The sequence below is a fragment of the Haplochromis burtoni genome, unplaced genomic scaffold (genome assembly GCF_018398535.1).
Source record: "Haplochromis burtoni strain Fernald_Lab_line unplaced genomic scaffold, NCSU_Asbu1 Contig_214, whole genome shotgun sequence".
Classification (NCBI taxonomy): Eukaryota; Metazoa; Chordata; class Actinopteri; order Cichliformes; family Cichlidae; genus Haplochromis; species Haplochromis burtoni.
The window spans coordinates 244823-272121 of NW_024582575.1; the positions used below are offsets into that span (position 1 = coordinate 244823).

At 43.6% G+C, this 27299-nt stretch overlaps 3 protein-coding genes across 4 annotated transcripts in view; 2 read left to right on the plus strand and 1 right to left on the minus strand.

Annotated features, from left to right (window-relative positions):
* Window positions 1-3891: 3891 nt before the first annotated feature.
* On the plus strand, window positions 3892-8361 carry LOC102295619 (2-aminoethanethiol dioxygenase). 2 transcript variants are annotated; one of them, XM_042226492.1, is made up of 2 exons: window positions 3892-4244; window positions 5750-8361. In XM_042226492.1, exon 2 carries the CDS (start codon window positions 5907-5909, stop codon window positions 6657-6659), a length of 753 nt encoding a protein of 250 aa, XP_042082426.1. In that variant the 5' UTR covers window positions 3892-4244; window positions 5750-5906; the 3' UTR covers window positions 6660-8361. The 2 variants fall into 2 exon arrangements, with proteins under 2 accessions (XP_042082426.1, XP_005937093.1); XM_005937031.3 differs by having other exon boundaries at window positions 3892-4226.
* A 2863-nt stretch (window positions 8362-11224) lies between these two features.
* Window positions 11225-14900, minus strand: LOC102295307 (E3 SUMO-protein ligase EGR2). Its single transcript, XM_005937030.3, has 2 exons — window positions 14496-14900; window positions 11225-14385 (listed from the first exon to the last, which is right to left on the minus strand). Exons 1-2 carry the CDS (start codon window positions 14650-14652, stop codon window positions 13358-13360), a joined length of 1185 nt encoding a protein of 394 aa, XP_005937092.1. The 5' UTR covers window positions 14653-14900; the 3' UTR covers window positions 11225-13357.
* Window positions 14901-26730: 11830 nt separating this feature from the next.
* Window positions 26731-27299, plus strand: part of kif11 (kinesin family member 11) — a 15901-nt gene continuing 15332 nt past the window's right edge. The window contains exon 1 of the mRNA XM_042226498.1: window positions 26731-26790. Coding sequence (XP_042082432.1) covers window positions 26731-26790 — 60 coding nt within the window. The remainder of the gene's footprint in view (window positions 26791-27299) is intronic.

Sequence of the window (27299 nt, forward strand, 5' to 3'; positions counted from 1 at the left end):
GTCTGCAGTCTACACACAACATGCACAGCCTCTGCTGTTTACTGTCCTGTTATAAATATACAAGGCTGGCCGTGTGTGTGTGTTTGTGTGTGTCTTTGTGTGTGTGTGTGTGCTGGCTGCACAGCAGCCGCCTGTTGCAGAATAATTTAAACTGTTTATTTGATTTGGAGGACGGCCTACGCGGGGCTTCCACAATCTGGCTCTCCATCAGGGCTAAAAGCGTCCGAGCTCTGCATCACGCCGTCTATTTTCAGCAGGCCTTCGCTTCCTGCTAATAAAAACAGCACGTCGCTTCAGGAGAACTGTGGCGTCACACGCTGACCGCACACATGCTCGGCAGTATTTCTGGTGTGGAAGCGAGGCCTCCGTGTCACATTGTGAGTGGGTGGGTGTCAGGAGAAGTTTTTACGGACTGAAGGGAAGTGAGGAGGTGATCTGTGTGGGAGCGGGTGACATCTCCACGGACGGGTGGAGGGAGATCTCTGTGACTAGTTCGCTCACAGCCCGAGTGCACACTACAGTACTGAGGTGTTAAAGAGTCAGCATGATGGTGGCTCCAGATCCTGTCCACATTATGTCATCAATGATCTGATTACAACTGGAAAACTCTACAAAAGTCACTGCGAAACTCGACTGATGCACTCTGCAAAGGTTTAATGGAAACAGCTGATACAGGACCCACCAAAAAAGCCTAAATGACTACAAAAAGGTTCACAAAGTAATGAAAAATGGCCCTAAAAAAGACACAAAATAATGCATGTAAAATTTAAATATGGTACAAAATTACCACAAAAGGGTCCACATCAACTCAGAATGAGCACAACAGACCCCCAAAATAAGAAACGTGCAAAATTATGACAAAAAAGATGGAAAGTAACAGAAATAAATTCTCCCAAAGAGCCAGCATCTCATCCAAAACCCCACAACAACATCAAAATAGAAAAACCCACAAAAGATTGTCAGAAATATCTACAGTAATGCAGTAAAGTACAAAGAGACGCCAAAGAAGATCAAATGCTCACAAATAGGTGAAAAACAAAACTCCCCCAAAAAACTACAAAATGCTGCAAATTCCGTGCAAACAGCATCGAAACACACACACACCAAAAAAATTAAAATGAACACAATATAATTCAAAACAATCTCAAAATTGTGAGAAAAGGTAACAAATGTCTCAAAACTGCCACACAACAAAACACAGTGGCCGTAAAATAATAAGACAACCACAGAGAAACTCCCAAATATACAAAATGACCTAAAAACAAAACAACAAACACAAAGTGTTTGTTTAGCTTGGCACAAACTGCACGTAGGGCATTTAAGTGAACACACAGCAAACAGCATGACTGGTGTTTGTGAACTTTACTAATCCTTTTAGAGCATCGAAACATGCAGTTTGGTTTGTGTCAGCTTGTTTTTCAGATTTACGGTCCTGGATGAACCTCTGTAAACTCTGCATTTCAACCCTAAATCTGTAAAACTGTACCTGACATGTTTAAAACAGGTACAAATCAGTTGGCTGTGGACAGTGAGCACCCTAACAGGATAACACATCCTGAGGAGGATCGCCCACATCCTGTTGCTCTCTGGTTTGATGTCAGCAGTGAACACAAATCAGCCAAACGAATGCCTTTATCAGGGTGAATTTCCATAAAGTAGGCTGTGTGTGTGTGGGTGGGTGTTTCCCAGCAGAAAGATGCCCAAATGGGCTGCCTACGTCTTTATCATGAAATGCCAAACTCAACTAGTGAGTCACGCTTACAGATGAGTCACTGTTAGAGTTGCAGGACTAAAGTGTGTTTTTTACCCACAAAGATGTTATAATTTCATTAAAGTGTCCTCTTCCGTTTGGAGCAGAGTGACGGACCCCAAACAGCTGAAGAGCTTTATCCCAAAATATGATGAATACAGCTGACACCCTCTCGTGAGTGGGGTTATTATAGAGGTCCAGCGATCCTGCAGTGACAAAAAGGCGACGAGACAGCCGCAAACTCCGAACGGCCAAAGGTGGAGGGAAATGACCGTAAAGACACAAATCAGACAGGAAACACCTTTAAAATCACAAAAAAGACATAGAATGATTAAAAATGACCAGACATGATGCCGTGTGACTACTATTAACATAAAAATACTTCAAATGTCTACAGAAAGGCAAAAATGTCCACAAAGCCCACAATCATGCAAAATGCCTGCAGGGGAACACTAAAGAACTCAGGAAAAATGCAAAAATGATCACAAAAGGGACCAAAAAGTCACAAAAAGGCATAAAGGGACCCCAAAGCACCAAAAACAGACGGAAAATGAACACAAAACAAGCAGAACACAACTTCAAATGACAGAAAAGATGCAAAACAATTACAGAAGCACAAAAAACTACAACATATCACATATAACACCAAAATGTGCAAAAATGACCAGAACAGTCCCAACAAACACAAAATGTTGCAAAATGAGTGAAAAGAGGCACAAATGAACTACAAACCTTATGAAAAATGTAACAAACACTCAATGTAGACACAAAACAACCAGGTTTCAACTTTAATGTGTTCCATAAAAGCTGAAAACGGTGTAGCAGCAACACAGTCCCAGATCCTGATGCTACCACCACCATGCTCGGTGCTGTGTTCTCACCGTCCCTCCCTCAAACATGCCTCTTGTCCTTGTGGCCAAACAGCTCAGTCTTCGTCTTTTTGGCTCATCCATTTGGGCAGCTGTGAATTCCAGCTGAGCTTGAAGGTGTTGATTTTGGTGCCGGGGCTCCTTCCTGTCCACGATGTTGTAAAATGAGCTTCACTGGCGGGCTTCAGCCTTGGCTGTTCCTGGTTGTTCCTGGAGATCCTAACCCACTTCCTTCCTTCCAGAGCTCGGTGGTGACACATCTAAAGAACTTAGACTTCGGTACGACTGCGTGATGTGACGATCTCTAAAATCTGCAGCTGTTTAGAAGAAGAGAGAACTTCCCAGCTTGTTGTTCTGAGTATGATGAGCTGTCTCGTTTATCATGTTTCTTTTTCTCTTTTTTGAGGATATGTGGTCCCTTTTGCCATTTGACTATTTTTTATTAAATTATTGGCCATCTGTCTCTTTGACACTGTGAATATTTAATGTTTGTTAAGTTCATGAAGAAGTGCGTCAGCCTCAAAATGTCTTGGGGGAAGGATGACGCCGGAGCATTGTGCAGTTTTTAAGCTCTGCCTGTATTGGTTTATCTCACGTTTTTGACATGTTTTTGTGTTTTATGTTTACTTCATGCTGCGTCTGCTGCCAAGAACTGATGGAAAATAGCTGATAGCTTAATCGGGTCATGAGATCAATGTTTTTGTGCTGCTCCCTGATAAAGACAGGCTGAAACGAGGCTAATGTGGTTGTAAATGGCGTTTCTGTTGATAATAACCTGAAGGCTGAGGGTTCAAATCCAGCTGGAGCGGTGAATTATTATAAGTAAAAGCATATATGACACTTATGTCCACATTAATCACCAGAACGCTGCTTTTTGACATCTTTAATAAACAAGATGTGATAAATGTGAAACTCGAGGCCGTCCGAGTGTAAAGTGCCACATTAATGCTCCCACGGTGAACCGTGGAGTGTTTTCTTTGGAATAAAGCGTTCTAGGAAACGAGGCTTCATCTTTCAGACTAATATGCTTCAGACAGTTGATGCACTCTATATTTATCCCGATGTTGGCCCGCTGCTGGGTTACTCCTGTCGACTGTTTGTAACTCAGTAATGACTGGGGGCAAAGAGCATTAAGAAGTAAATATTCAGAGGCATGCTGGGTAATGTAGTGCTACTAGATATTCGCTTGACCTTAAGCTCGCGGATAAAGCGACAGTGTTCGCAGTGCGCTGACCCTGGAGGAGAGGGACCTAAATACGAAGCTCATTTTGTCCCCGTTTGACTTCAATCTGATTTGGTGTCGTGGACGTCCACGCGAGAGGCCCGACAGACTTCGTTTCCCACAATGCACCAGGTGTGAACCCGTGAAACGCTGCGCCGTGCGGACGTGTTTGACAGTAATTCAAAAATGGGGCAGCGGAGCAGATAAGAGTGACCGCGGCGGAGTGTGACGAAGGCCTCCAGACACCCTGAAGCTCCCCGAGCTTCTCCGACTCCTCCTGCTTTGTGTCCGTTTGCCTCTTTAGCTTGTTTGTGTGCTGCTCGCGGAGCCTCACGCGCTGATCGACAAAAACGGGAATGAATGAGGACAGCAGGCTGTGGAAAAGGTGAGCGCAGGGGAGCAGGTGAGGTCTCACTCTGCTGCCGTTTCTGGACACCGGAAATCATTCCGTCCAAAGAAAAATGCACAAAATCAGACTAACGGCGGTCAACGTGCCACGTGTTGTTGTGGTGATCGCACCGGTGACGTATGCGTTGTGTTTTTGATTTTAGCTTTAAAATCAGCTGTTTGGTGGGATTTCTTTCAGTTCATGTCGGGTTAATGATTATGATCCATGACGTCATGTTTGTGTGAATGCAACACTTTTTCCACTGAAGCTTCAGACACACTTGCAGCACACCTGGACAGGTCACTAGTTTAGAGACACCTCACAGAGAGGCCCCAGCGGGTTCGAGTCCGGGCATCATAATTTCAAATCAAATCGCTTGTATTGTCACATCACATGTGCAGGTACACGGGTACAGTACATGCGAGTGAAATTCTTGTGTGCGAGCTTCGCAAGCAACAGAGTTGTGCAAAAATACAAATAACATAAAACACGCAAAAATATAAGAATGGCTAAATCTGAGAGTAATAAATACATGTACAATATAAGAGTGCATGCATCCTAAAACGCACCACGAGATTCATCAAATACACTTGATGCTTTTATCAGTGGGACCCAAAACAATCATTGTTTTCAGGGTTTTTCCTGAACAGGTGCTAAAATAGTACCTGCTCGCTGGGCTACAAAGCTATCTGAGCAGGTACTGAAATGTGATGTCATCAGACCGCATGCCACCGATTGGCTGCTCAGTGGTGTCACTCGATGAGTCACGAGAGCGTCTCATTCCCGAAAATTAAACTGCCATTTTTGAAACCCAGTAACAGGGAAACAGCTCCCCGAGTCACCTTGTATGGATTAATTACAGTTAAGATAAGATAAGACTTTATTGATCCCACACGGGGAAATGTGGTCATTACCTCGACTCAGGTAGAGATAGCAGAAGAAAAATACAAACAAATACAAAATAAATAAGATAATAAACGGTAGCATACACCGTATGTGATTATGGACAGAGGGTTGTTGAAATATACAACAAATAAATGGAACTAATTAAAATAATTATCCTAAAAATATGTGACAAATTGTTTCTGAATTGATTTACCTACTCACTTTTATTTGTTTTGGGTTTTTTTTGTTAAAATAATCATTTTTTTATTAACATTTTTTTTTTACTTTGCCGTCCTCTGTATCTGTTTCCTTTTGCAAATTCAAAGTGTTTTCGTGAGGTCACATTTTTAAGGTTTTGGTTAGTGGACGTCAAAATTGAAAGTAATAATGAAAGGAGCCGAGAAATTATCTAAAACTTAATTTAATAACAAATTAGTTTGTTTATTTGTGAAGTTTGCAATTTTGGCCGCTTCGGTCCTCCGTGGCTTCACACAGCGGGAGTTACGTTTGCACTGATGGCGGCGCTGTAAACCGTCGCAGACTCTGTGGGAGGACACCCGAAGGATGAATACCAGCCCTGCTGTTTCTCGTTATTCGGTTTATGATATTTAATTTCGTCGTTTTTGTTTCTGCAGTTTCTTTTTTTAGGCTTTGATCTTCGTGAGGGCAGAAACCAGTGAGCCGAGCCCCTGAGGAGTGAGTCCTCTCGCGGTCACACGATCTTCGGCGCTAGCTACACACAGCTACAGCTAACGGGGACCAGCGGACCGAGCGTCGGCTCCTCGCTTCGGTATGATGCCCGGTGACAGCAGTATGGCCTCCCTGGTTCAGAGGATAGCTCGGCAGGCTCTCGTCACCTTCAGGAACACACCCGCGGTGGGCGACGAGGCTTCCAAGTCCTTCCTGGAGAACCACGGCAAGCTCCGGAGCCTGATGTCGGAAGTGCGGGCTGCCGACCTGAAGCTCGTCCCGCGGAGAGCCGAGGACGGCGACGCGCCCCCTGCTCAGCACCCGTATCACCGCGGTGCGCCCCCGGTCACCTACATGCACATCTGTGAGACGGACCAGTTCAGCATGGGGGTGTTCCTGCTGAAGAGCGGGGCCTCTATCCCGCTGCACGACCACCCGGGCATGCACGGCGTGCTCAAAGTCATGTACGGGAAGGTCCGGATAAGCTGCTTCGACCGGCTCGAGCGACCGGGCGGGGACGCGCTGCCCCGGGCGGAGATGGGCGCTCTGCGGCGCTACGTGCTTCGCTCCACCGGGGAGTACACGGAGGAGAGTGGACCCTGCGTCCTCTCCCCCGACCGGGACAACCTCCACCAGATTGACGCCGTGGATGGGCCCACAGCTTTCATGGACATCTTAGCCCCGCCGTACGACCCGGACGACGGCAGGGACTGTCACTACTACAAGGTGCTGCCCGGGGACGGGGTCAAAGACTCGGAGCAGACGGAGAAGGAGGTCTGGCTCATGGAGATCTCGCAGCCTCCGGAATTCTGGTGCGGAGGGGAGCCGTACCCGGGCCCGGAGGTGTGCCTCTGATCCCCCCCTCCACCCTCCCGGAGCCCTGCAGCCTGGCTGGATCCACAAAGGATCTCCACAGTCATCATCAGAGCCGCCAGCAGGCGCAGAGTAAAGGGCCAAATGTGGGATTAACTTGTGGTAAAAGGTAGAAATGATGCATCAGCCCTGCAGCACACACTCTGGAGCGTGAATTTTATTCACTCCAGCTTCTGCTTCAGTTGGACAAACATCGGAGCCTCAGGCAACAGTAAACGACTTCCTGCCTGTGCTGTGATCCCCGTGGATGTGACGGTCAGGAACCCACATCTGAATCATTCTGTTGATGTGCTGACTTTCAGGAAGTAGTTTTATTTTTAAAAACTGAGGCTCTTTACTCTACAGAGACTCCGGTTAAGCCAGAGTCTGTCCTGAAACCTGACTGAAGCTCATAAACCTCTCTCGGTATTTGTATTTACTCTGCTCAGTGACACTAACTTGTATGGAGGACCCCAGCTGCCCAAATCACACGTAAATCCATTGTTGAATCGACAGTTTTCTTGTTTCCAGGCTGTCAAAATGGGGGAAAAATAGATGTGCAGGACTGAAACGACCACAGTGAAATCCAGCCAATAAGCCTTAATGCATCAATAAGTTTATTAATAGTCCATGGGCATAGATGAATATTGGATTCATAAAATTTAATTTACTGCTGTATAATAAAATAATTCTCCCATTTCGTTACCTTCCCAGTTATTTGTTTATAAAAGTGTTTAAAATTATTTAAAATTGGTATAGAGTTCTAGGTAATACGCTCATTTGTGATTCGCCATTAAATACGTAGGAATATGAGCATCAGAAAACTCCATGTTGTTTGTATGCATCGCTAACTCTTCAAAGAATGTATAGATAAATTAATAAATAAGGGATTAAAGAGATTCTAGGCCAAAGGTTTGACTATGAAGGAAAACATAAAAAGAAATATAAAAAATAAAGTAAAATAATGCAGAAGCAACTTAGCTGTGAAAGTATTAAATGACCCAATAATACATGTTAGTATTTTAATTATCTATTAATTTATAAATGAGCAGGTGGTGGATAAATAATTTGAATTTAAATATTTATTCTATAAAGTGACAGTTTTTGTTTTCTTATTATTTTGTTAATCGTTTTCTTTTCTTTGTTTCCAAATTTTGTTTTTGTAAAATCAAAATGTTTGTGATGTTAACGTTTTGATTTTGATGGATTGATGCCAAAATAGAAAATGAATTTAAAAAGGACAGAAAGCGGTTAACTACACAAATTTGTTTTTGGCGGCTTCAGTCTTCCATAAAGTGTTGAATCTGAATCTGACCGACAGCTGTTTCGTTACAGTCACATCTGGACTGATTTTCAAAGCTAAAATCAGACCAGGTGTTTTTATTTCACACCTGAAAGTTGATAATGCTGCGTTTGAGAAAAGTCTGGAATTTTCTGCTTTCATTTTGACTGAATTAAATTACTTATTAGGAACAAAACCATATTGGAAATAAATGCAAGCATTAATTACATTTTTATGAACTTAATTATGTTCACTTTGGTTTTCTTTATTAACCAACTTGAAATATTTTCCTTTCCTCTTGTCACCTGATTTATTTCCCCAAATATCTTTTATTTTTACTTTATTTTTTTTCTACTGTTCTGCTTCAGCTAAACCATCTGAAACATACAAATAATAAAACTGTAAAACTGCCTAAATCACAAATGAACATATGAGTGGTAAACATTTATACTTTTGCCCAACGCAGAAATAAAATGAAAAATGAATTGGGGGGTAATGTACTTTAAAATAAATAAGTACTGCTAATTGAAATAAATACAGTAATAAATAGAAATCAGTTCATTTATGTCCGTGTAGCATTAATATTCACTTTGATGGCTTTATTAGCAAATGTATAATACCATAATGTAATTTATATTTTTGGCTTCTCTGGTTCTCTGTACCCGTGTACCCAGCCGCTACCATGTATTACTCTCCGCATGAGGGGAAAGAAAAACGTCCCAGGCTCCTGGCTGCTCCTTGAAAGCAGCGCTGAAGGACCACTGCAGGACCCTGCTGATGTCTCTTTACTCGTCTTCCTGCTTCAGGCTTTGTGACGTCAGAGCTTCGGGTCTCTTTTGAAGACTGAAATCTCGTAAAGCTGCAGATTTTCTCGTGTTAGGACTCTTTACGCTGTCGCCGCCTTTTCTTCTTCTTCTCCTTTCTGAGAGACTCCTCAGGACTGTGTTCATGTTTGTATCTCCGATTGAAAGATGTGCACTAAATCGAGTTTATCAGCACAAAGTGTCTTTAAGAGAAATGTCAGAAAATGTCCATGTGATTACAAAATAAAGAGAAAAGAAATCTGTTCATCCTTTAGTTTGATTAGCGCCGGAATTTATTTGTAATTAATTTTTATTTAATTGTTATTCATATAACTTCCTTATTGTGTTATGATTTTGGCACTTAGAGTCCTCCATACCACTGATAATATCATGTAAATACAGTATGTAATACATTTATGCATAAATGAGAAAATAACTTGAAAGATCAAATGAGAACATTTTAGAAATTTGGATTTGATTCCCACACAAATGCAAGAAACACGAGAGCAAATAAAAGCAGAGATTTGTCTGTTTCAAAGTTAAATGAACCACCAGGGGGCGGTGTTCCCCACTGTGGTTGTTGATGGGTGTTTTATAGCATCTTTGTCCTCGCACAGGAAATGTGCTCTTACTATCTCTCTTGGTTAAATAAAGGTAACCCTGCGTCGCTGCACCATCTGGTGGTAGAAACTGGTATTACATGGATGTGCAGCCTGGCCATATTTCAGCTTTAGTTGATATTTTTTGGACACAATAAACAGATGATTTGAACATAAAGTTGCGGGTGTATCCTCACAGTCCGCTCCTAGCTTTAGTAAATTTTGGAATAGGTACCTTTCATGCCCACATAGCAATTTAGTGACAGACCATTTACTGATTCACGTTTTTGTCCATATATTTTTGATTTTGACAGCGTCAGTTCTCCATTAATGAGGAAGCTGGGGCAGAATCTGTCATATACACCTGAACCAATGTTCCCTCTAATTTTCCATGTGTCTGAGCGAACACACAAACTCCCTGAGCGTCCCTAGGTCCACTGTGAGCGACAGCAGACATGTGCACTGTGGTCACGCCAGCGTCGAATCCATCCAAGTTACATGGTTTACTAAAATAATCAAATTACAGCGTTTACATTTATGTTAGACGACTTTTAATTAACTGCTTTAGCCCACTTACAATGAAAATGTAAACAAATCTTAAAAAATAACCTGAACTCCAATAAAGCTCTGAGTTGTATGATGAGTCTGAGTCTGGGAGAGAGTCTGTAACTCTGTCTGCAAAATACAGTAAATAATGACCAATGCTGGGAAATTAATTATATAGTTACTTCTTCAAAAAAGTAACTGAGTTATGCAAACAAAGTTTTTTGCAGCTGTTTACCTAAAAATGCAGCCAAGGTGTTTTTAAACAAACATTTCAAACTATTTACAGAACAATCAGCTGTTCTGCACAACTATGAACAAATTATTTGTGCCGCTCCAAAAAAAATTCTCTGTCCACTATGAGATGAACAACAGCCTGATACCTGCAGGCCTGACAGCAGCAGATGTGTCACTGCTGTAACACCTGCAACACTCAGCAGTCGCCTCATTGTTCTGACACACACAACAACACTATTGACTACACTACACACTAACTACACACTAACTACACACTAACTACACACTCAACTACACACTAACTACACACTAACTACACACTCACTACACACTAACTACACACTACACTACACACTCACTACACACTAACTACACACTCACTACACACACTACACACTACACACTAACTACACAAGATTTGTGTTAAACGTCGCAAATCTCTCACATCTCAAACACGCCGTCACTCCTAAAACTTCCCCCTCCCTAAACATCTAAATGCCATGTTGCCATATCATTTTTTGATTGGTCCACATGGTACATTTTTCCACCAATAGGAAAGGCTGGAGGGGGGCTGTCTTGCTCACAGGCGGAGTGATTTCGAGCGTTTTCCTTATAAAACGCCGTTTTTACCGTTTCTTCCCGCAGTAAATATAAACAACGACAGTATTCAGGAAGAAACCCAAACACTGCAGATATTTTATCATGACTCTGGTTTTACGCGGCCGATCAACACAGTTTAAAAACTGGTATAAAGTCCACACTGTTTCCGTCAGTTGTTCCGTCTGTCCTGCTCACATCTCCAATGGTTGTACACGTTGTCATTAACGTGGCTTCACTCCACATCAACACCGGTGTGGGCACATAAGGACGCTGTCATAGCCTGTCAACCACGTGGATTAGCTGCGTATATACGAATGTGAATCCCATCATTGGCTGGACTGTGGGATAAGGTGGCATCATTCTGATCCCATACGGGAGCAGCCAGTCACTCACTGACTAACACTGCAGAACAGAAATGTTAACGTATTTATTTTAATTTCAATTCAGGTTAGATTTTTTTTGTGCGCAACACAGATTTTCTGTGCGCAGAGACCGTGCCAGCAGTGCGCAATTGCGCACCCGCGCAGCTTAGAGGGAACATTGCACCTGAAGGCGACCGTTTTATGCTTTTCCTTGTTTCTCGAGGCCTGAGTGTGAGACAAAGTTGGATTAGTCTGAAGTAAGAATCGTGCAAAGCTAACCTGTGTGTACTTTCATTGAAAAGAAAAAAGAGGCAGCAGCGACTGAACAGTTCCACGTTTATTTGCATTGACAAGAAGCATCAATTCTTCAGAATAAAAGCTTTAGTGCTTTCTCTCGTTTGCATAAAATAGTAAAACACACAAAAACAAACTTTTACTTTTTGCCCACTTACTCTGTGTCTCTTTGTCTCACATTGACTGGCAAGAAATCCAAAAACAAAAACAGGAAATAACAGATTATCAGGCTACAATCAATAAATCCCATTCACAGCGTACCCCAGCCTCAAGCTGTGACATCACCGTATCCCCTCAGTGTGCTCTGATGCTGCATCACACATATACACCTACATACTGCATTAGTTCACGTGACGCCGTGGCTGCCATGCTGCTCCAAATACATGCGTGTGTGTGGAAACACAGGGCTGATCTCTCGCTGACCTTTCAGCCGATGTTCGGTGTGCTATATGTGCTATGGGACACTTATTTAGGTCAGTTAAATAGTTTTTTTTTAACCAAAACATTTGTCTCGTATCTCAGAAGGTTAAAAATATAAAATAAAGATGGCTGACTCAAGTGAGCAAAAGCAGCAAATTTTAGAGGTTTATGTGAAAAAGCCCGGAAAAACAGGAGCTTTTATTTTGGAAACCTGCTATGATAAATACACTTGACTAACTTCACACAATCTGAGGTCTTTCTGAGCATCATGAAAGCTTTCTAACAAATTATATTGTTTTATTTTGAAAATCTACCAAAATAGACAAGTTCCAGTAACTGAATAGATGATTTTTTTTAACTAAAAAACAAAAACAAAAAAAACCAACAACCGTCATCTTAAATAATCTCAATGAATTCCCAACTAACTAGAGGATTAAATGTAGAAAATGTGGTAACTTCCAATAACTAATTGAGGCTTTTATTTTGAAATAAGCGAACGTAACTTGTTTCACACAATCAAAAAAAGGCCTCTTATTTTGACATTCTCACAGAAATAAATTACCTTGATAACGTCTAGACAACTAATTAAAGGCTTTTATCTTGAAAAATCATTTAAAATTATTTTAGTCCTGATCCCCCCTCCCCAAAAAAGGATTTTTACTTTGAAAATATTGAAATAATTTAAGTAGTTTCAGGCTGTTTAACACAATAACATGATCAGCTTCTCTCTGATGTATTTGAATAAAATGTTATTTTTGTTTATCCTAACTTCACGCCAGTCATTTTACTCATTTACGACTATAAAATGTCATAAAACAACCTTCTATCTGTGGCCTGTTGTTTCCTGTCGCCCAACAAAGCAGCGCAAAATGAGTTTATTTCATACAGAAACGTCAGAAGCCAAACGCAGACCCCCTGAGCCACGGCATCCACGTGTCTCACTCTGACGTTCATTGGTTTCTCCTAAAAACTGTAAAGTGTTGGACTTTTATTCTTTTCAAATATGGTGCAGAGGAACGTTTGAGTGCCAACAGTCTGAAAACACTCAGCCTTGAACTTGGACTGAAGGTTGTTAAAGGATTTTTCTTACAAATATAGAAAAGGCTGGTGTCGCGTTGTCCGAGAGAATTTCACTAACGATTCCTCACAGTCCTCCTCCGGAAGTCATATGTGATGCCTCCGTGACTCTCTGCGTTTATACGGAGTGTTTTTGTGCATTTAACTCCAAATGAAAGCTGGAGCAGCAGTAACCCTCTCACCTGACTCACCTGTCGCACCTGTGCTGCCCGGCACGTGACTGAATCCCTGAGAGCTTGAAGCATAGACAGCAGACAAAGTGTTCACTAAAAGCAGGTTGTGAGATGTTGTTCTTGGAGGTTAATTTAATCCTAGCACGGCCAGCTCCGCTCGTGTGGCTTTTGTAGTCATAGTAACACACCTGGGGACCGGGTTTCTGGCTCTCCCTGATTTCTTCTTCATGATATGGCTTCTAAAGAGACTTGCGGCTATTTCTGAGGTTAACTTAGACTACGGGGCACCGTTTGGGCTCGGAGGGCTCGGATTAGGACGCGGGGGTCTTCTTCTCCTTCTGCCGCAGGTGAATCTTCATGTGCCGCCTCCTCTCATCGCTGCGTGCGAACTTCCTCCCACACTGGTCGCAGGTGAACGGCTTCTCTCCGGTGTGCGTGCGGATGTGCGTGGTCAGGTGGTCGCTCCGGCTGAAGTTGCGCATGCAGATGCGGCACTGGAACGGCTTGTGGCCAGTGTGGATGCGCAGGTGCCGGCTCAGCTCGTCCGACCGGGAGAACCGGCGGTCGCAGCTCTCCGCCGGGCACGGATACGGTCTCTGGTGCACGGGGGTCTTGCTCGGGCGATTCGGGTACTTCCGGGGTCTTAAGATGGGCCTGAGGGGGAGGTTCTGGTGGCCGGGGAAGGGGGCGGCCGCCGGGCCTTCGGGCGCGCTGAGCGTAAAGTTCCTGATGGTGTTGAGAGGCGTGAGCGGCGGAGGCACCCGCAACGAGTCCAGCGGGTACGGGAGGGCCTTCCTCTCCGGGAAGCCGGCGTGCATGTCCCTCTGGCAGCTCTGCGGGTAGAAGCCTCCGTACTCCGGCACGATGGAGAGCAGCGCGCCATCAGCGGCCGGTTTGGGCGCAGAGCTGTAGGCGGGAGGCGGGTGGTAGGACACCGCGCAGGTGGAGGTGGACAGGTAACCCTGGTCCTGGTACACGTCCCCGCTGCAGGAGTAGGACTGGGGCGGGTGGGGGTGTGAGTGTGGGTGGGGGGGCGCGTACATGTGGCTGATATCCGGCTGGCCGTGCGCCATGTTCCCGTCTCCCGCTCCTCCTCGTCCTCCGCCTGCTGCTTCTCCCGCGTAAATGTTGGGTGATGCTGATCCGGACCCCTGTGCCGGTCCCGGGGGGGCGATGTCCGCACTGACCACGTTGATCACGTCCCCCTGCGCCCAGCCTGGCCCCCCGCTCCCGGAGTCCAGAGAGAACCTGCCGCTAAACGCCACCGGCTGCGTGCGTAAAGTGGCCACGTACTGCGCCAGGTGGCCCTGGAGAGAGAGCTCAGGTGAGCCGAGATCACCTGCAACACAGAGAAGAGCGCAGTCAGACACATTCACAGGAACAAGCTCAGTACCTCCATCTAACTTGCCCGTCCACATCCTCGAGTGTTTGAAACACACGAACGCTTACCGCCTCCATCCCCACCACCGTCCCGCCCTTCAGCTCCCTCCGGCCCCACGGCCTCCTCCTTGAACACCATCCCCGTTTCTGCGCACACATCTTTGGGAGCACCGTCTGGGATGCTGCCGAGAGACGCCGAGACTTCAGCCGCTGTCTTAGCGCTCATGTTCACCGACTCTCAGACGTGTTCGGTGTCTTCCCTCATTGTCTCCGGTCCGCCTCTCATCCTTCGTTAACCACTCCGCGGAGGCGCGGCGGGGTTATAAAGGGAATCTCCCGGTGTCCCGTTGCGTCATTCACCAAATATGGAGTCGGGTTTAAAAATAAGAATAATAATAAAAAAGGAGAGGGAACTCCAGAAATAGGAGCTTCCCGTGACGAAACACGGACCAAATAAATGATGTTCAGTTCATTCGCAAAACTTCAAGAGTGGATTTAAATTTTACTGCTCAATTTCAGCATGTTATCACTATCATGCGCACGTGCTTTGCGTTGTTTTGGTTTCATATAAAGGGGGAAGAAAAGATGTTCCATTATTCGGAATTCCGGTCCCCCTGTCTCCATAAAAGGACTCTCCGGTGAGGTGAGAGGAGCTCCGCCTACGTATATGGCGGTATCCGGTTAAATTGGGTTGCATTGTGTTGTCTTCGTGCCAGCTGAGCCCACACACTGACTGCGCACACCCATTTGTTTTCGCTCTTGTCTTGTCAGGAACAGATTACTGCTCTGACTGAGTCCCGCTATGGTTGGCCCGGTGTGAGATGGATGGGGGAGAATAATCATTGGAATCATCTCATCGCTGCTCTTGTACAAACATGGGTGAGATAATAAAAGAAACGTCCAAGTGCAACATCAGATCATCAGCCGAGAGTCCTGTAAGTTAAAGCTGAGGATCAGGAAGTGTTAAAACGTGTAAAATGACCGAACAGATTCTCTCTCAGGCTCTGTTTCAGCATTTAAACCTTCTCTGAGTCTCTCATCCCCCAAAAAATATTTGCAGGTGAGCTCAGAGCTCTCGGTCTGCCGAGCATACATGAACATATTAAAGGTATTTACTGGTTTAGCAGGTATGGAAGCTTGTTTATGCCACTGGGGGGGAAAGTAGACATTGCCAGACAGTCCTACTGACTCACACTTAACTGGAAAAATTGAGTTAACCTGAAACTTAAACTAGCATTCACAGAGTAAAGAGTTTAATTTTTTTTATTAATCCTTTATTTATCCAGGTAAAAAATCTCATTGAGATTAAATATCTCATTTCCAAGAGAGACACAGCTTGTGTTGAGATTTAAAGATTTGTGAATGATTTCAGAAGTGAGTCTGTCCACTCAGCAGCCCCCTCGGCCCTTATTTACAGCTTCATTGGAGCATTTTCTAAATTGCACACGGTTTCAATAAATGAATTCAAACTTAGACGGAAAAGTTTGACACTTATGAATATGAATCAGCTCGTTTTCTCTTCTATTGCTGCTCAAACTGGACTGATGTGGATTTGAAAACACGCTTCATGTCATGTTTCAGAGTTTTCTGATGATCATTTCTGAATTTTATCTGAAGCTTTGAAGCTTCAAAGGTTTTAAAGGCTCAGTTTGTGTTTATAACGACTGCTGACCTGCACACATGAAGGAAGGATCGGGCGAACATTCACGAACACACTGGCATGTGCAGGAACACAGAAGCAGCTCACTTTGCATCTTGAATTTTGAAATAGCGGCACAAATGTTTATCTATCAGCTGGGATCTGTTTGTTTGCTTGATAATTTATTTCCATCGTGTAAACAAACAAGTACATTTAGGAAAGAAAAGAAGAAAAATGCTATACAAAATAAAATTATTACATTTCAGTATTGCTTCAACTGTTCTGATTCAGTTACATGTCGAAAGGAGCTGGAAGAATTACACGCTTATTTAACCCCGCCCCTTTTCCATAAACATTTAGTCAGTTTCCTCACTGATATAATCTGCAGTAAAATTAGCGAACAGGTTTCTGTCATCACATCATGAAATCTTCTAAACAGAGAATTTCACTGAATCTCAACATGTTTCCTTTCTTTATAATTCATGAGGATCATATTTTTATAACTCTTTTTGAACTGTTTTATGTTTGGACGTTGCTTTAACTCCACATTCAAACTGTTCCACAGTTTCACTCCACGCACAGAAACACAAACGCTTTTTCTGGTAGTACCGACCTTCACAAATTTGTGTAAGATGTGTAAGTTGAAGAATTTTGGGCCCAACAGTGACCCCTGGGGTACACCACAAGCAATGTCCATACATAAGGAGCAACAACAGTTTAATTTCACAAACTGCTTCCTGTCTCTTAAATAACCAAGAACCCAATTTAAAACTACCCCTCTGACACCACAACGTGCCAGTTTTATTATTAATATATCGTGATCTATAGAGTCAAATGCCTTTGTGAAGTCTATGAATAACCCAGCCACATATTGCTTTTTGTCTGTGAAATTTGTGATGTATTCCATCCATCCGTCCATCCATCCATCCATCCATCCATCCGTCCATCCACCGTCCATCCTCATCCATCCATCCATCCATCCATCCATCCATCCATCCGTATCCTTCATCCATTCATCCATCCGTCCGTGCATCCATCCATCCATCCCTCCGTCCATCCATCATCCATCATCGCCATCCATCCATCCCTCCATCCATCCATCCATCCATCCATCCATCCATCCATCCATCCATCCATCCATCCATCATCCATCCATCCGTCCATCCATCCATCCATCCATCCATCCATCCATCCATCCGTCCATCCATCATCCATCCATCCATCTGTCCATCCATCCATCCATCCATCCGTCCATCCATCCATCCATCCATCCATCCATCCATCCATCCGTCCATCCATCCATCCATCCGTACATCCATCCATCTCTCCGTCCATCCGTCCATCCATCCTCCATCGTCAATCCTCCATCCATCCATCCATCCATCCAGTCCATCCATCATCCATCCATCCATCCATCCATCCATCCATCCATCCGTCTATCCGTCTATCCATTCATCCATTCATCCGTCCGTCCGTGCATCCATCCATCCATTTTCGGACTCTTATTCAGGTGCAGCAGACACAGCAGCCTCCTCCAGGTCTGATTGTGATGTCTCCAGCGTTTTGGTTGGACATGCCTGAAACTTCTCCCCAAGGAGGCATCCTGGTCAGGTTCTGACCCACCTCAGCTGGCTCCTTTCCATGTGGAGAAGTAGCAGGTCTACCCGGAGCTCCTCCTCAGTGAACAATCTCCTCATCTTTACATCGGAGGAAGCTCATTTCTGATACCTTTGATCTCATTAGGTCACTACCCACGGATTGTGGTCATAGGTGAGGGGTGGAATGTAGATTAACTGGTAAATCAGCTCTACTGCTCCTCTCTCCACCCACTCATGAACAAGAACCTGATGCTTGAAGTTGTCCAACAACTCCTCCTCAACCTGGAGCACGCTTCCAGCCTTTTATGGCCTCAGCTTTGGAAGTGCCAACTCTCTTCACAACCTCATCATCCACAAAAAAACAAAGACCAGATACCGTCTGCACCTTCATAACCATCCCGGTGACAAAGTCCTCTTTAACCCTGCTGGCTACCAAACCCACGCGATGTCCCCGCTAATGACCGGTCGTCATGTTGGTCTTCCCTACAGCTCAGCCACACTGAGTGTGTGCTAGAGGTGAGACAGTGGGCAGACACAGATGTGGATTGATGACTGAGTGTCGTGTGAAAACATAGAAGCACTTTCTGACGGGTCCTTCAATTTACCAGAGAAATGACTGTGGAAACGACACCACCATTAAATAAGCACACTCTAACCTTTTGATGGCCCCAGAACTCTGTGTTAGACTTTGTTTGTGTTGTATTTGGATTAAATGATCTTCTGATGATGAAGCTCATGTTCCTCAGACCTGAGCGGACCTTGCATACACACTGATGCTGCACTTCAATGTGGACTGGTTACCACACGCATTTCTTTTGGAGATCTCAGCAGTTTCTGGGCAGATGTCTTATGAAAAGCTGTGGAGTCGCTCGAGCTCCCGGAGGAAGAATTAGAAATCTAATCAACGGCACGTTAACATGTGTTTGCAGCTCTTCAGGCTGAACCCGTTTGACCAAATCTGTGACTTACGTTCTGTTTGTGTTCAGCAGGAATCACCCGCAGAAGAGAAAGCGAATGGTTTTTAGTGTTTGGAGGTTAAACAGGAGCTTTGAAAGCGTGTGTTTGCTGTGCTGATTGGAGAGCTGCTGGAGCCGAAGCCTTCTGCTGAGCTGCAGCTCTCCGAGCCTTTTGAACGCCCACAGTTACAAAAATGTTGGTGTGTATTGTCGTTGTGTGGCGAGCCGCCCACCCTGTGGCAGATGGGGGGTTTGCTCTGTCCACACACACATTCACAGGAAACACATGCACACACACTTTCTGATGCTTAAACACTCCCACACAAACACACACAGACACACACACAGATTCTCTCGTTTTCAGTTCAAATCTGTCGCTCTGACTCTTTACACACACACACACATGTGAGCTCACACAGCTCCGTGGGGACGGTGCCCTGCTTCCACCCTTCGCCCACGCTCCTCCAGGCCGCCGAGGCTCTGGGGGGTTTTTGGTTTTGTGTTTGGCGGCTCGGGGTGTCAGCCGGGGGTCCGGCAGCTCGGCAAACCCCACCACGCCGATTAATCATCTGTCATCTGCGGTTTTTGTTAATATGGATCTTTGTCTCAGTCCTAAAACGACGCTCAGGTCCGGCCTGCTCACCGCCTGCCGCCTTCTTTTCCATTTCACCAAACCAAGAAACCACCAAACGGGCCTTTTCTGCACCTTATGAAGGTTTTTGAAGCCATCCGCTGCTGCCCCAGCAACCTTTGTCACCTCTGAGACCTCTTATTGACTTTCAAAACCTCTACATAGGTACACTTTGGCATTTGCATGCTAGTTTTTTCACTTTGTCTCAATTGTACAAAAGAAAGTTTAATCTAATTCCCTGGAAATCAATGAAAAGTTATTTTGGTCCATGAAAGTTACACTGAGCCCTCTCTTTCACCATGCTACATTATTCTGTCCCAGAAATGCCCCTCACACTGCAACCTTCCCTTCATTTATTTCTGGCCTAACCGGAGCGCACAGCAGATTATTTGCAGGTTTATTCGTCCTCTGAAAGTCGTGAATCAGCCCGGGTGAATCTGGACATTCAGACTTTAAATAAACACCATAAATCATCTGAATTTTCTCTGCTACCTTTAGTGTCGGAGCTGTAGGTGTTTCTCAAACAGCGGATGACTCATTTGTGGAAGGAAACCCCCGTCCCAGTTTAACCCTGCAGCGCTCATCGTGCTGGAAGACGAGGAGCTGGGTGATGAAATAAATGAAGGATTGAAGAATTTGAAGGCGAACTCTGTGTTGTGATTGAGTAAATCGGCACATTTGGCCTCATTGTTCATGTTAAACTGGACAGATTTTAATTTTGGGCTGAAATCCTGCAGATCCTGCAGATGAGGCCAGGTCTGGACGCTTGAGGCGACGCACCCTCCACCTAACACATCCACACGGGCGATTGCATATTCATGGGAAATGTATTGACTGCTGAGTGTTGGATAATAGACCGGCACACGAATGAGCGCTGAGGATAATTAGCTCTGTAACGCAGACATGTTTCAGATCGTTTTTACAGCGTTTCTCAAACCACGTTAAGCACAGATGGACTCGTGACCTTTAACGCTCCTCAGTCAAATAAAAAGTCACCTTCCAGGAAGTGGAGCTGCTTTGGCAGTTTTCTATCTACTAACTGATCAACGAAGGAAAATTCACATATTTGGTATTTTTTACAGTCAAATTATGCAAATTTCACCAAAAAGGAACAAAAACAACAAAACTTTGAGACCTTAAATCTGGTTTGAAGCTCCACAGACGGGAGCAGCAGTTTGTTACAGAAGGTTGTTTTTGCAATTCACAAATGCATCTTTTGTAAATATTGGATCGGTCAAGAATTTCAGCCCAAAAGTTTTGGAAACTTCTTCAAATGTTAAATTATTTATCTTAAAATGAAGAAATTGATCAAATTTTCACATAGAAAAGTCAACGATTTCAATGTTTTATCTCACTTTGGTTAAAAAATGATTTGAATTCTTTACAAATGATCAAATATTTGCCTTAAAATCTACGAAAGCTACAATATACCAAGAAAAGTAACATCTGCTCTACATTCCAACACACCCGACTCATTTTTGCCCTTTTGCTGATTTCAAATTAAGCTCATGACACAGCTGAGTGTAAACAGAAACTCCCGCGTGTAGCTGCTCCCAAAAGGACAGAAATAAAAATGTTTGCTTCATTTTTTTCATTAAATGTTCAGTTTTTGAATTTAACACAGAAATTCTCACATAAAAAACAGGAAATGCTCCTTTTTATTTCATTTTTGTTCTTTTGGTTTTGGAAATAACTATAAATTATAATCACTTATCCCAACGTTTGCCTTTGGTTACAGCGGTTATGTCTCACACACTTTATAAACATATATCAAGTATAAACTCACTGCTGAGCTTTTGCTGTCTGATTATCTGAAACAGTCGAACTGGAAGATCTTTATTTTGATTTAGTCCTTGATTGTGATTTTTTTTTTTACTTTGAGGCAAATAAATGAATCCAAAATCACAAACTTCTGTTCATTTGGTTTAAAAGCAGCTGAATTTACTCAACATGTGCTGAATTTGATCAACTTAATAATCTCTGATATCTATCATTTACTAAGAAATCAGCTCCAGGCTCAAATGGATCACTTTTGGTGAAACCAGACTTTACTGATCAGCTCACCTCAGACTTCAGGACAGAAACATTAGAAATGTTAGATTTCACAGAAAAAGCTTCTCAGAAAAGGAGCGAGTTGAAGGTCTGCTCCTAAAAATGCTAAAGTTTCCCACACTGACCGATTGAAACCAGATCCGATCGTTCTAAAAGCTCCTCTCAGACCAGCTAAGAGATTTTAAAGCTGAGCTTCAGAAACTCAGAACGACCAGTAAGAGGAGGAAATCCAGTCGGTGCAGTGGTTCCTCCTCCCCACTGGACAAAAGATCAAGAATCAGACTCACTTCAGCTCTGTCCGGGTCGACGCCGGCGTCCTCCTCGTCCTCCTGAGGTGACTGGAGACCCAGAGAGAGAAAGACAAGAGTCGGATCGACGACAGAAGACACGGAGATGCTTCCTGAGCTGAACGCAGCCCGACGTTTGGACGCCAGATCGAAAAGTTTAACCGCTCCTCCGGCTTCGTGGCTCGCCCCCGGAAAGGGTCATCGTCACCCGGGGTCTGAGTGGGCTGCCAATGACAAAAAGAGAGAGAGGGAGCGGGAGAGCGTGGAGGGGGGAGAGACAATACGATTGTTTCCACCTCACTCTGCTTCCACCCTCGCAGTTAAAATTGTCATGGTAATGAAGAGGGGTTATTTAGTTTGTGGGGAGTGGAGGAAGATGCAGCAGCTCAGGACGTGAGGATGAGGACGATGGAGGTGGTGAAGGTTTGACATCATCGCAACAAAGCGCACGAGGACGGTCAGGAACCCGAGCAGTGCCTCCTCCTGACGCGTCAGATGGGTTTTAATGCAACAACTTTTCATTGAGGGGTTAAAAATTGGTGCTTTATGATAATTTTTCCATCATAATTTCATAAATACGGGACGTATCCACGTCAAACCAAAGGGCTGAAAACACCTTTGAGCTGTCACATCCAGTCTGAACACAAAGTGATGGCTACAGCGTCAGAAACCAGCTTCAGTACCATCGATGTTTTAACACGAATCCATCAGTTTCTTGCATAAAAGAAGCAAAAATGAAACTTTTTGTTAATTTGGCTTAAAAACAGCTGAAGTTATGCAACATTTGCCTGATTTTTTGTTCCGTGACAGCTGAATTAGCACGTTCGTATTATGGGTGGCTGCTCAGGACAAGCTAGAGCACACAAACGTCTCCTTTTTACCTCCATCAGACACCAGGACCATCTTCCCGCTGTGATTCCTTCCAGGTCAGAATAACTTTCCTGAGTGGAGCTCCTGGCTTGGTTTTTACAAATGAATCAAACTAATTTAGGTGAAGAGGTTTTTTCAAAGTCCTAGCAGGCTCTCCGCCTCAGCAGATGATTTTAACATGTTCCGCTCGTGATCTTCTTCTTGTGCCATAAGAAGTTTAGACACTCGTATTTCTAAATTTCAGAGGAACATCCAGTGTCCTCATCTGAGCTCGCCCACTCAGCCCGAGACCCTCTGTGATGCAGGTCCAGCACTTAGAAACTCTCAGAGTCACAGATGCCCAATGTTTGGGGATCTGCTGTGGTAACAAAAACCACACCGCATGCACAGACATGTTAGCGAGGCCTGAGACGCATGCCGTGTCACATTATCTACTATTATTAATGCAGCACGTGGAATTTGCCAAGATTTATTAAATAACGGATAATTATACTGAGTTATGAGGTTGATCAAACCATGAAAGCTGGTGCTACTAATTCCCACAGGTGTTCCAACTTTCCTGGATTACATACAGCGCCCTCTGTCTGCAGTGCTGGAACACACTGTGGTACCAGACCCTCGTGAGCATCAGTTGAACAGAATTTGACTGCAGAAAGTTGAGTGTTGTGAGCAAAAAGGCAATTAACAGTGGAAGAGAGACAGACCATCATAACACTTATAACTGCAGGTCTGTCCTACAGAGAAACTGCAAAGAAAGTCAGGGTGTGAGTGAGTCCAGTTTCCTTCACACTCAGAAACAAACTGTGACAGGTCTGCAGACCCAAAGACACGACTGAATCAGAGGACATGTTTCTGAGAGTTAACATTGTCTGACTGGCGGCTCACAGGACAACAGCTTCAAGCAGCTTAATAGTGGTCGTAGTGAGCAAGTCTCAGTTTCTACCGTGAAGACTTCGAGCTGCAGGTTTGACAGGACGAGCTGCAGCAAGAAAGCCAGACGTCAAAATAAGACACAGAGGCTTGTCTGGACCATGAAACACCGACACTGGACTACTGAAGACTGGAAGAAGGTTTTATGGATTGATGGTTCATCACGCAGGAGCTTTGTACGGCGTTGACTAGGTGACAGGACGGTTCCACAGTGTGTGGCATCAACTGTCAAACATGGAGGAGGCAGTGTGATGGTCTGGGGCTGTTTGCTGATCCAGGGTCGGTGACTCGTACAGAGTGAGAGGCTCCCTGAACCAAACCAGCTACCACAGCATCCTGCAGCAGAATGAGAATAAATAAATAGTACACAGAATAAGTACAATACTCAGAGTTGAACAGTACAATACAGAATAGTGTCAGTGTTGGAAGAGAGAGGAGAGTGTTATGTGGTCCAAGAAGTGTGTATACTCTCTGGTATGGACCTAGTTGGTGAGGGGTTGATCCTACAGCAAGATAATGACCCAACACAAAGTCCAAGCTGTGCCAGAACTGCCTCAGGAAAAAGTAGAAGATGGTGAGCTTGTAAACACGGAGTGTCCAGCACAGCCTCCAGATTTAATCTTCTAGGACCTGGTGTCCACATATGTGGACATCACATTTTGGGTTGTCTGGACCAAAATACTGAATTTTACTCTACAAGGGCCTGATATCCACTTACGAGGACATTAAACTGCCACTGTTCTATTTAAAACAAATGTCCTGGATCTCATTTTTATCAAAAACAAAAATCAGGTAAACAAATAAAATTATCAGGTTATTCTTTGCTTTTACTGAACTGGACAGAAAAGTGAAAGCAAAACAACTGACAGGTGTCAACGTTCACAGGAACTTGTGCAACAGATATGGGAAGAATTTCCTGAAGAGTATTTTATTTCTATTGCAGAAAGAATTTTACGCGTGTGTTCAGCTGTTATAGCTGCCAAAGGTGGCTACGCCAATGAGTCAGAAGTTTAGAATACATGCTGGTCCATACATTGATTCTATGATTTCTTTTTTAACTCAATTGCTTATTTGCAAAATGTTTTAATTTCAGAGTGCAATGAGACATTAAACTGCATCATTTTCAATTTTTAAAAAATGGGAAAATTGGGGTGTTCTGGTAATGTATACATAGTTGCATAATCACACAAATTTGTGAGTCATGACATCGCATGCGCATGCGAACATGTGGGAAGATACTCATGTCCACACCTGTTTTGGTTTTGTGACAGTTTAACTTGTATGCTTACCTGGAGCACAGCGTAATCAGATAATCAGATTATGTTCTGCAGTGAGCTATATGTTTTGATACTTTTTATTGTTTCAACACAGGAAGTGGTTAACCACACCCCACAATTTTTCAGATGCGTAACTGCACATTTTGTGACATGTTAGCTGTCCTGTAGAAAACACTCACTGGTAGTCACGTCAGACGTGTCCTCGTGCACGTCATATACTCCACAAAGTGCTCGTAGTTGAAGACAAACAAGCAAACATTTATTTCCAGGCTTGAAGTCACAGGAATTAGCCTGCAGCTAGTTAAAGCCTCCACTTCTACTTAACAATCAATATTAAACTAAAATATGACTTTGTAGTCAAATGAAATTCCCCATTATCTTGTGCTTATTCATCTCCATAATAATTCAAATCAAAATTATTACCAAATATATACAAAATATGTTTAAAGTTAGAGAAACTTAGAGACCTTTGTCTTCTACTACTATTAGCTAATGGCTTAGCTAATGTGCTAATTAGCTAATGTGCTAATTAGCTAATGTTAGCTAATGTGCCTTTGATGTTTTTACTCAGCTGGTTTGGGGAAATGTTTCTTTGAATGTCCTGACCTTTGTTTAATATATTAGATATAGATTATTAGTTTCATTTTTAGCTCACTGCTTGATTTTAGCACAGCTGAAATATCCGGTGCTGCTTCTGCTTAGACGCTAGAAAAACAGATTTTTAGGACGTACACTTACCGTCTGCTGACTTTATGGAGACGGTAATTTTGGTTAGAGAAAATGTCGACAAATCTTGATATGAAAAACTTGAAAAAATTTCACAAAAAATTTAAATTAAAAAAATTATGGCAACATTGCAAAAGATTTTGGAGTATCAAAAAACTTGTATGTTTTTAATTTCTTAGAATCAAGTTTGTTCAAATGTATTAATTTAAATGTCTTCACCTTAAATACATGAGCAGAAATCTTAAAATTAAGAAATGTATGACTGAATTTCTTAACTAAGTTGATGCAACTCATTAGCGTTTGCAGCTTTTACAGTACACACAGAGTACCACTGGCACAGTCTCAGGTCCCTGAAACATTTGTTATCATCTGCAGTGTTACTGCTTTTAAAATCCTGGAGTACAGGAAATGTGTAAGACTGTAAATCTTCTGGTCATTTTGGTTTTCAGTGTTTTGCTGTGGAGTTTTGATTATGGTTCTGATCTCACTGTTTGAGGTTTTTGGTGATATTGTGGACTTTCCTGTCCAGATGATGATCAGTGTCTGGAGTTTGTGCCTCCCCCTCTGTGTCGTATCTGTGTTGCTGTCTTGGTTTTCACCCTTGTGTTTGGTCTCTTTTGGTTGTTTCCTGTTTTACTTTGAAGGTCAGTTTTCTTTTGTGTCCTGCGTGAGTTTGGCTTCATTTCTCTGACTTGGCCTGATGGTTCTTGCCTGCTGTTCGCTGCTTCCTCCTCTGTGCTGTTGTTGTAGATCTAGTGCTGTGTTCCTTGGCGCTTGGCTCACTCGTCCACCTAAAAAAGTGTTTTGTCACCTTGTGCTGGTGCCTGTGCCCTGTGCAGCTCTTCAGCACCACCAGACCTGCACCGTTTAACTTCTCCTGTGCAGGAAAAAAGGTTTCTGGTGATGGATTACAGCCAACATGTTTCTAATACATACAGCTAAGAGTGTCTGATGGGATGAGCAGAAAAATCATTGGAGACAGTGTCCAGGACAATGAACTCCAATCCGAGTTGGACTGTTGTCTTCAACAAAAGCTGGGACAAAGCTCTTTTTAGGTCAGACGATTTCTACTTTCTTTAAAGAGTGTTTGAGTCTTAGAGATGTTTAAGTTGTGCTGTGAACAGAGAAGCAGAGATTTAAAGGAGCTGAAATGACCAAACGCGCCGTGCTTTGGAGGGACATGTGCAGTGCTTTGCATGAGGATGCAGGCAGACTCATTGTCACGATAGTCGTCCATGCCTAGATGGCTTGATAAAGCTTCTCTAAAGTAGCAGGATTGTGACTATTACTCCAAATAAACGAGTCACTGGTTACACTGTGCAGCTGCAGGAGTGAAAAATGAAGCGAGAGGTGCTGCAGAGTCCGACCGGAGCAGCAATGAGGACCTCCAACAGCGCTGTGAGATACTGTAAGATATCAGACAAAGGGAAGCTGTGTGTGTCTGTGTGTGCAATGAAGAGGTTTCCAGAGCAAAAAGGGCAACCCCCTCGCTGTCCTCAGGAGGCCGAGTGGGCGGACGGTCCTCAGCAGATGGATTGCTGCTCGCCTGCCTTCACTTCATGAACCTGGAACGGAGGCGGAGCCTGAAGTCTATCAGTGACATCATGTTTTTGGATTATTTCTTCTCTTTCTTTCTCTTTTCTACGCATTCTAGTCTGATTTTAACCCAGTTGTGTGTGTTATCATATGTTATGAAGCACTTATTATGATTTTTATGCACATTTGAGCATGAGATAATCAAAAGGTTCCTCAGAAGGAAACGTTAAAGATGAAGAGAAATGACAAAAAGCATTCAAAGAGTCATAAAATCACCTGAAACAGTCAAAAAATAATGCACAGTCCCCACAAAAGACACAAACACATGAATAATGATAATAATGATAATAAGTTAAAGGATCATTTTGTTT

Excerpts from the sequence above, each read along its gene's own strand:
- LOC102295307 (XM_005937030.3), bottom strand. The coding sequence starts at position 14,652 with ATGAGCGCTAAGACAGCGGCTGAAGTCTCGGCGTCTCTCGGCAGCATC. Across the intron at positions 14,386-14,495 it reads CGGTGGTGGGGATGGAGGCG|GTGATCTCGGCTCACCTGAG; the intron begins GTAAGCGTTCGT and ends TCTGTGTTGCAG.
- LOC102295619 (XM_042226492.1), top strand. The coding sequence starts at position 5,907 with ATGATGCCCGGTGACAGCAGTATGGCCTCCCTGGTTCAGAGGATAGCT.